The 10,231-nt window shown below is 33.2% G+C and overlaps 1 protein-coding gene across 1 annotated transcript; it reads right to left on the bottom strand.

Moving 5' to 3' along the window:
- Nucleotides 1-2,605: 2,605 nt before the first annotated feature.
- LOC143234970 (uncharacterized) lies at nt 2,606-6,776 on the bottom strand. Its single transcript, XM_076472668.1, has 4 exons — nt 6,704-6,776; nt 4,987-5,033; nt 4,105-4,139; nt 2,606-3,413 (listed from the first exon to the last, which is right to left on the bottom strand). The coding sequence occupies exons 2-4, from the start codon at nt 5,009-5,011 to the stop codon at nt 2,994-2,996; spliced, it is 480 nt and encodes a 159-aa protein (XP_076328783.1). The 5' UTR covers nt 5,012-5,033; nt 6,704-6,776; the 3' UTR covers nt 2,606-2,993.
- Nucleotides 6,777-10,231: the final 3,455 nt, after the last annotated feature.

Here is a 10,231-nt window from a genome sequence, read left to right as displayed (position 1 = left end):
CCAACTCTTGGGCTACTCTTTTACTTACGAATAGTGGGACTGATCGTAATTTTATAACGCCCCCACGGTTGAAAGGGCGAGCATGCTTGGTGTGATGGGGATTCGAGCCCACAACCTTCGAATTACGAGTCAAGTACCTTATCCACTGTATGGCCGAGCATACAGTGAATTTATTAACAAGACTGTTTCTAAGACAAGTTTATCTATCGAATAATGCTACACTCTTATGAGTTGATACACATATTAAAATTAATTTATTCAAATACCAAATTTGTAGCTGTTTAACATTAAACCATTAATTAAAGGATTTTTTAGTTAAAATAAACGCATTTAATAAATATATTTGATCCAATCAAATGTGTTAAAATATTAAAACAGGCTATGAAGCAAAAACATACATAAAAATACTTTCATTAAATTGCTGGTAAAATGGTATTTCATATGATTTTAATCTTAGAGCCCAGAATGGATATAAAAATCTAACATTTTTCCCAGATAACTAAATTAAGCTTCTTGGACAACACGTCATTAAGATATATTAATATATTTTCTTTTTAACAATATATATCAAGAGCCATGAATACCATAAATTTATCTATTATATTGACAAGTTCAACTTTTTCTTTTAAGGTAAATGACAACATTCCACACTTTTCATTTCTATAGAAAACTGGTTTATAGGTATATCTTAATATATTTGATATATTATATAATTTGATATAATATATAATTGAATATATTTCAATTATTTCCAGTTAATCTCCCAAACTCTTGAAAGCGAACTATTTTTCAAGTCTTTCTGTTTGAATAAAACATGAAATTTAAAAATGAACGTTATAGCAGAAACCTGTTGACATGACCTACTTTCACGTGGGACACTTGAAACATGTTTAATCACAGCAGACTTGTTTTACTGACCTTTAGTACATGTTTCATAATTCTCTTCCGACCTCAACGAGGATTAGATTAATCGGTCACTAAATCCCTTTTAATTTTTTATCCTGTATTAAAAAAGTAATACGTTTGCTTATATTTCGGGTATCTGTAATAAACCTTCTCCTAATTTATGTAAAAGAAAGTGATAAGAGACGATTCTTAACTGATATCAAGTCAAACAGAATATTGAAATAACAATTTTGTATTTTACGAAATTCGACGAGATGTTTTTTTTCAGTTCGATAAGAAAATCTTATTTTGAAAGGCAACTGTTTAGACTCATAGCTACAGTCTAAACGATTATGTATATAATTTTCCGTTCATGTGAATGGTATAATAATTTTGTGTCATTTAACTTGTATTTCACGTGCTTAGAGAATTGCATCAGGAGCGAAAGGAACAGTATAGACGCAAACAAAAGCTTGTACTTTAAGGCACTGGGCTCGTAATATAAGGGTCGCGGGTTCGAATCCCTGTCGCACCAAACATGCTTACCCTTTCAGCCGTGGGGGCGTTATAAGTGATGGTCAATCCCATTATTCTTTGGTAAAAGAGTAGCCCATGAGTTGGCGGTGGGTGGTGATGACTAGCTGCCGTCCCTCTAGTCTTACACTGCTAAATTAGGGACGGCTAGCGCAGTGAGTCCCCATGTCGCTTTGCGCGAAATTTAAAACAAACCAAACTGTGTACTTTAAATTATCAATAAGCGAATGCGTACGGAACATAATTGTGGTTACCTAGATAATCATATTTTATTAACTGTACAATGTTAGGAAGCAGTTAACAATACAAGCAACCAATACGGAACATGTAAATTAAGACATTGTAAAAGTTGACTTGAGTAGATTGCTTAGTATAAGCTGGTAAAGAAATATGCACATTGTATAATATAAAGGATCATTAAACTTGATGTCCAAAAGGTATTTCAGACTGGTGTGGGTTAAAAACTAATGAAAAACATTTTATAATAGTTGAAAATGTACGCTGTAGAACATGGAGTTCAACGATGAAAGTTCACGTGCAATTAATGAGTTTAAAACAAAGAAACTTAAACACCAAGGACATTTTAGTGTCGTTTGAACAGTTGGAAGATTAAAGCCCAATACAAAATGTTTTGTAATTTATGGCTAGTTTATATGTAGAGGCTTAGTGCCGGTGTAAACAGTAGGAAGTTTTATCATCAGAATTTCAATGCATGTGTAAACGATACGATTATGTGAATATACTCGAGGCTTATGTCAGAGTAAACAGTAGAACGGTTCAGAGCCAGTTTAAACACGATGTACCATCACCCTCAGTGTAAACAGTGGGGAAGTTTAGGGATTGTGTAACTACGGCGCATTTTCAATACTGATGTAAACAGTGCGAAAATTTAAGGCTCGTGAAAACACATTAGATTTGCAATCTCAGAGTGAAAAGTGAGATAATTTAGGGTAGGTCCAGTGTAAACACGGTAGATTTTCGGTGCTAGTGTAAATGGTAGTAAGATTTAGAGCCGATATAAATATAGTGGAGGGGCATAATAGGGAAGTTTAGTGTCAATGTAAAATCAACAGTAATTAACTCCGTCTAAGAAACATCGAAGTGAATTGGGCGATTATGTAGGAAAAACTTCCAGAAAGCTTCTTATTAATAACTATTACGAATCATAAGAAATAAAAAATAAAAATGAAAGAACATCATTGCGGATGTTTTATTTAAAAAAAACTGCAAAAAAACAACTACATACGTAATTACACAATACACATAGTCCAAGAAAGTCAGAATAACTTTATCTTATAAGTCTAGTTGTCAGAGAATCCCGCATAACTCTAAAATGAAACAATATATATGTGCACATGTGTTAATAAATTGCATACAAAGACAGCCAGTGTAATACTTGAAAACCATGAATGCTTAACCATATTTGTTAAACTACGCCCTGCTTATAGATACACAAAATTTACATTTATAAGTGGAAACAAAGTTCCTAAATCACGTGGAAGTGTGCTTATATCAATCCCAATCATCGTAATTGAGCCTATTATATTATATTATATCGAATTTAATTAGTAAGTCTACCCTCTTCGTTTTCCTCCTCCGCCAAGAGGAAGTTGAGGCAATGATTTAGATGAGCGACCTGGAATAAAAGGCTCGGCACGTTTAATGTCATCGTCAACCAGGAATGGAGCCTTTTCTTGACCAAGTTGGTTGTTCAGGTAGAAGAAATCTGGCGCCTTATTGCAAATTACTGATTCCTCTGGAAGTGCGCACGTGAACGTAAGTTGGTTGAAAACTGTCTGGTTCCCGCATATAAAGCTCCAGTGTTTAAGTTTTTCTTTTCCATCAGGGTACTTATCTGTCAGGCAGACGTGAAAGATCTGACAGTTATTATCGACGTCAGCATAGTAACCATCATTTGAGCAAACAAACGTCGTTTTCACAGCACTGATGAGCAGCGCAACGCCATCTGGTAAGTCGTATGCTTCACGTTTTGTCTGGAAGATGGAAATAGCTTGTACATTTTTTAATGAATTAACTCATGAGTAATTCTGAACTCGAAGTAGGACTTTGATATTTATATGGATTAAATATTGCGTACATGAGACAACAATGATATTTATTCGTATATCTCGGCTTTACTTAAAATAAAGTCACTTCATATTTGACAGTATTTCATAAGGTAAATTTAACGAAGAAAGCTCAGACAAATGGAGAAAGAGAACTCGGCTAGATCTTAACTTTGTACTCAAAGACACAAATATATATTTATATATCGTCCTTATCCAAATTACCGTCATTACTTTATTTATGTGACGAGGTACCCTTGCTTACAGTGCATAACATCAATGTAACATTCATAAATCAAGGTTTTTGTTTTTATATGTTTAACAATGTTTTAAATATATAACAAATATACTTAAATTGAACTTGCTTTATGACTACGTTAAGTGCCAAAGAGATAGTTCAGGCTAACATTGTGACTTTAGAGAAGCGAAACATAATTTTTTTTTCTCTGTTTGTTAAGATCGGTGTTGTTACTTGTTTAAAATCCACACGAAGACGATAGTTCTCCGACTCGTTACATATTTCTGTATTAGTATAAGTTAAGTTCAAGAACTGTGTCAATATTCAGTTCCAATAGATATACGTGTATTAAATATTTGTGTTCAAAAATTAATAACTTACCCTATCTGCATTTGCTAAAGCGACGACGACACAAACTAAAATTAAAATAAGAAAAATTAGCAAATATGAAAGTTTTTATCATAATATAAGATTAATATTTTGAGAATATAATCACTGAGTGAATATTTGTACAACAGTGATAAAAAATTTACGAGGAATGCACTGCTGTTCAGGTTGACCTGATGGATTTGAAAAGGCAGCGTAGGAAAAGAATTGTTTTTTTTTATCAATATAAACTTAAAGTACACTGAAGAAATCACATTTTATATTGAACCATTGGATAGCAAGCAAATCCTAAATGAAGGAGTTATGAATATCTGATTTTTTGGCGTATTTTAATAACAATCATAAAATGGCTATTCAATATTTTCACGAACTATTTCATTATGTATCTTATAATTTACCAACAGTATGATTGAATATCTTAGTAATAAAGTTAGATATAATTATTTTGTTTTCGTTTGTTTTATAACTAAGTTTAAGAGCTTACGACGCCAAAATCCGGGGTTCGATTTCCCGTGGTGGAGAGAGTGCAGAAAAACCTATTGTGTAGCTTTGGACTAAAGTAAAAAAAAATATAGAAACAATTTCTTTTTAAAAAATATTAAAATAATTGAAATTGTGTTACAACAAAAAAATTAAGTATGATAAATACAAGTTTAAAATGTGCACATTAAATATATGTTTAAATAAGTTCATTTATGATTTACTTAAGCATGAATATTCCAAAACAAATTAATATTCCCGATTTGGTGAGGAAGTGTATTGGAGAGCCAAGAAAGCAGTTTATGTTACAGATTTATCTTTTCAGGGTATGTGTTACGTATTTACAATGTATCTGTAAATGATCAGCTGAACCAGATCGAAATTATGTCAACTTACCCAAAAACACAAGCATTCTCATCATATACAATGTGTGTTCCTTGGACCTGTTGAATAAAAGTATAATTTTTACATTCCTTTTTTGATTCCAAAAGCATTTGATTCACAAAGCTAACGTGTTTTTTGTTTGTTTGTTTTCTAATTTCGCACAAAGCTACTCGAGGGCTATCTGTGCTAGCCATCCCTAATTTAGCAGTGTAAGACTAGAAGAAGGCAGCTAGTCATCATCACCAACCGCCAACTCTTGGGCTACTCTTTTACCAACGAATAGTGGAAGTGACCGTGTCATTATAACGCCCCCACGGCTGAAAGAGCGAGCATGTTTGGTGTGACGGGGATTCGAACCCGCGACCCTCAAATTACGAGTCAAATGCCTTAATCCACCTGGCCATGCCGGGACTTCTTTCATTTTCTCTTGTGAGAATGACTATTTGATTTATATTGTTGTATTACAGTAAAAGGTTTTGTTGTCTTCCTCTGATTATTGGTAAAACAGTATTACGAAATAGTTTATTTGCGACAACGGAAGAAATGTTTTCCTTACATATTTCTATGGTATGATAATGTGTAGTTTTAAAGTCACAAATCTCTTAAAGCGCTGGTGAAGGTGGAGAGGGATTTAATACCAAGCATTTCGTTATTTGTTCTTGTATATCATAACGTATTTCAGGTCTTAGCTATTTTTCAGTTTGAGTTAAAAGGTTCATAAACACATCTGAAATTGTGCTGGAAAATAACCAATGAAAATGAATAGAGAAACATCAATAAGTGAAGCGTTTAACATTAAGAACAAAGTTTGCAGTCTCTTATATAACATTTTCTTGCAAGTGTTACTTGACAGCTGAAAATTATGTTTGTTTGTTTTGGATTTAGCGAAAAGCTACACGAGCGTTATCCATCTCAAACTTAGAAATGAAATACTCGGATGAAGGCAGTTAATCAGCTCTTGTGTTACTATTTTATCATCGAATAGTGAGATTAACCGCCACATTTATAATGCCCCTAACGCTAAAAGGTCGAGCGTATTTGGTGAGACGGGGAACCGAACCTGTGACCCTCCGCGTAGGAGTTAAGCGCCCCCAATCACCTGATCATGCCGGTCCAGAAAAATCTGATGTATCAATTTCTGTTGATATATTCATCTTTTTATTAATAAACATTTCGTAAATGTATGAATTAATAAGACTGTTTTAGCTTGGTTTGGTTTGAATTGCGCGCAAAGCTACAGGAGGGTTATCTGCGCTAGTCGTCTCTAATTTAGCAGTGTAAGACTAAAGGGAAGGCAGCTAGTCATCACCACCCACTGCCAACTCTTGAGCTACTCTTTTACCAACGAATAGTGGGATTGGCTATCACATTATAACGTCCCCACGGCTGAAAGGGCGAGCATATTTGATGTGACGAGGATTTGAGCCTGCGACCCTCAAATTACGAGTTGAACGCCTTAACCAATATTTGGGTTCGAATAAAAAGAGTGATTATAATATTTATTTTTCTTTTCCGTAAAGTTAATTATGTGCTCCCAATGGCATACGGCATGTATGTGGACATATCACCTTAAAAACCGGGTTTCGATACTCGTGGTAGGCAGAGCACAGATAGCTCATTGTGTTGCTTTGTGCTTAAATTGAAACAAAGAAAAAATTATATTATGATGCTATGACTCTCCTTATTTCTCACAGTTAGTATTATTATGTATAATATAAGTGATACGTACCTATGATTGGCGTTTCGTTCTTTCTTCTCAAGTCTACTGCGATCTTTTAGGAAAATTTACCTTTTATACATTTCCTCTGGCCAGTCTGCCTTGGTTTTAGAAAATGTCTTTGTCGCAGAAACGTGACTTGTTGACAGTCAGCAACCAATAACGAGAAAGTTTTAAGAGTTTTGAAAGAAAAACAAAGCAAAAGCGATCGGTGTCATCTCCTGGAGATGAGTTATAACTAAAGTCACGAAGATCAGTGAAGGTCTTTTGCGTAGAGTATTTTACAGCGATATAGCTTAACCACCTGGCCATGCCGAACCTAAGACTTAAAGATTAGGAGCATTTTGAATTTCCCAGTATGTTTAATATTTTTCTGTCAAAAGAAATATGTTGTATTTTTGTAAGTAGACAAAGAACTTTGGTATCTGTTCAAAGTAAAAGTTTCATTTTGTAGTTTGCTACTACTCTAGTATTATATTCACAGAGTTTACAGTGAAATTATTATAGGAGTAACAATTTATACGCTGGAATTTGGGCTTCGATATCCGTGGTGGGCAGAGCACATACAACCTATTGTGTTGCTTTGTGCTTAATTTCAAACAAACTTTACATGTAGTGTTGATTTCTCAAGTGGAGTTACAAAAATATGGGTTGAATGATTTTCCAACAACATGAGGACTTTTATTATTTTTTTATTGGTAATTATTTTAGTCAGAGGTGCTAATCCTAAAGCATTTATAACCATCAAATAAGTTTTCTTGTTATTCAACTTTAAATTTAGCTGCGGATATTTTAACTACTAATTTGCTGCAGTTTATAATAGGTCTTAGGTCGCGAGTTGGTGCTTTGTTAAAGCTTTGGTCTTCGGAGCTGGTTAACTGGGCTAGAATTCTCGTAAGCTAGTCCCCCCCATCCGATTAGTTGTCAAAATTATGGTCGACAGATAATATATATAAAGGAAACAAGGGATAGCTAGTATGCATTTTAGAAGATAGATTAATCTGATTCCAATTTCTCGAAACGTTTTTCTAGTCACGTTTAGAAAGATCAGTTGACAAATCTTAAAATTGTTTAAATGAGAGCAGTTGCTGTCAAAATGTGTCTGATAGGTTCCGTGGGAAAATACTTAACTCTTGAGATTAAGTAACAGCCACATAAATTCCTAAATTGAATTACACAAGGTACATGTGACGTGACAGCATGATTCTTAAAGTACTTTAAAAAACACTCTTGACCAATTTGAATCTTTTAACCTCGTTTTATTTCTTAATTTTCAATTTTTGTATTGTTTTGGTTTGTTTTGAATTTCGCGCAAAGCTAATCGAGGTCTTTCTGTGCTGACCGTCCTCAATTTAGCAGTGTAAGACTAAAGAGAAGGCAGTTAGTCATCACCACCAACTGCCATTCATTGGGCTACTCTTTTATAAACAGAAAATGGGATTGACCGTAACATGGTAACGTCCCCACGGTTGAAAAAGCGAGCATGTTTGGTGTGACGGGGATTCGAACCCTCGACCCTCAGGTTATTTTTGTATTTAAAGTTCATGTTACGAATCTTTGAACTGATGGGCCGAACATCATTTTAAAACGAGGAAAAAAACATTGTTGAAGAAGACTAAACGGACATTCTACAGAACATTAAAGCAAAGTCTTCTAGGAATGTTTTAGTAGAATGATATTCAATATAAAAATGTTCTGAGTTTGTTCCTGTATTATTTTCAATATCTATATAAATAACAATTAAGTATGTTTAAAATACAAATTTCAATTTTATTGAATTGTTATTATCTCAAAACTCCAACCTTAAATCTCTAGATTCTAATCACTCAAATCTGTACACTTTGCAGTTTTTCATATTCTGAGTGAATACGTGTTGGAGAATTATTGTCTCTGAGAACCTCGTGGGTAGCTAACTATCAAATGCTTACTTCCGTTTCAAACAACAGATAGTATTATATTTATAAGGTGTCAATGATTGCAAATTGCAAACTAATCTTTTTATACCAAGAGAAATTTTTAAACCTTCACGACAATAAAAGTTTCATTCTCTGCAAATTAGAGAATAATCCTACACTATAGCAATTTTTTAAATCTTTGACTTTCCATTCACTGCAAACTACAAACTAAATCTATAGTACTGCTTTTTTTTAGTCTTCATGGCAACTTGAAAGATCCATTCACTAAAAACTGTTAAATAATTTTAAAATAAGGCTAATTTTTAAAATCCTTGACGACGAGAATGGATCTTAAGGTTAAGAAAGAAGATGACCTGGGAAGTTCGAAACGTTGTTCTCTCCTTATCAATAAAAGTGTTAATACCCACACCAGCCGTTCTGAGATACAGATTTTTAAAATTTTCTCGATAATTCGAAGGTGCAATTTAGTTCGACATGCAGAATAATTATGACAGTTTTACAAATCTTCGTGTTACTACTATACATGTTACACATTTTTTATGATGTTACACAAAGTGTGACACATGAAACTAAAAATCATTCTTGAAAATATTCTGTACTTATAACGAGACTACTAAAAGTTTCTGTTGCTGTTTCTAAAGTTGAGCTATTGACCAGAGGGAAGACAATTCGTTAGTAACACTATTATCGTGATTTAACAACACAGTCACATGAGACCTGATCTGACAGGTTGACGTGTAAGTCTGTTTTGTTATAATCACACAATACACGTAAGATCAAAATCTCATGAATTCATATATTTCATTGCTTTTGATTCATTTTATGAAAGGTTGAAATTAAACTGAAAAATAAATGAAGTTAAAATGTCATACTTTGTTCAAAAATTGTATATATTAAATATAGACAAATTTTAATGCGTTCCTGGTTCGAAAAGCAAAAGTTGTCTAGTGTTAGAATAAATTAAATGAATACATTACACAAACCAGTTGATGTATCTTTCAACAGTAAATAAATGTTCCTTTATTATCATTTGAACAAAGGAGTACACAAGAGTAGGTTCATTTAGAAATGTTCTATTCTTCTTATTTGCTATGCCAGGACTCATTTAGGGCAAAGGTTTCAGAACCTTATGCACTTAATTTTGTATCATAAAATTCAGTTACAGTAGAATGTGTTTCATGCAAACACACAAATAAAAATAATGGTAATAATATAAGCTTTACTATGTTTTCATCTTTACAATTTTGATTCCATTCAGTGTATAGAAAATGAGACATAACTTCTTTTCTAGTTTTCAAGAATATGAAGGTATTTACGCTAAAATGTTGAACATAATAAGTCTAAACTATGAAATGCTAACAATAAGTAATGACTTTTGCTTATAGTAACTAAACAAATGTGTTGTTTCAACATGTTAAGAGTCACAACTTTTAAACTTTCGACTGCATCAGGTTTCCTGTATCCTGGTCTAATTCAAACTGGTGTATTTAAGCCTGTTGAAACCAGATGCAAAGAACCTGCTTAAAACATTTCTGTTTTATATGAATCATGACTTGCTTATGGTAAACTGTGGAATTGGTAATAGGTTCCATATTAAAACGAATCAGATTAAAAATTATAAACT

This window comes from Tachypleus tridentatus, chromosome 12 (assembly GCF_004210375.1).
Source record: "Tachypleus tridentatus isolate NWPU-2018 chromosome 12, ASM421037v1, whole genome shotgun sequence".
NCBI classification, from domain to species: Eukaryota; Metazoa; Arthropoda; class Merostomata; order Xiphosura; family Limulidae; genus Tachypleus; species Tachypleus tridentatus.
Note: the sequence above shows the minus strand (reverse complement) of the source record. Positions and strands in the feature narration are given on the sequence as shown.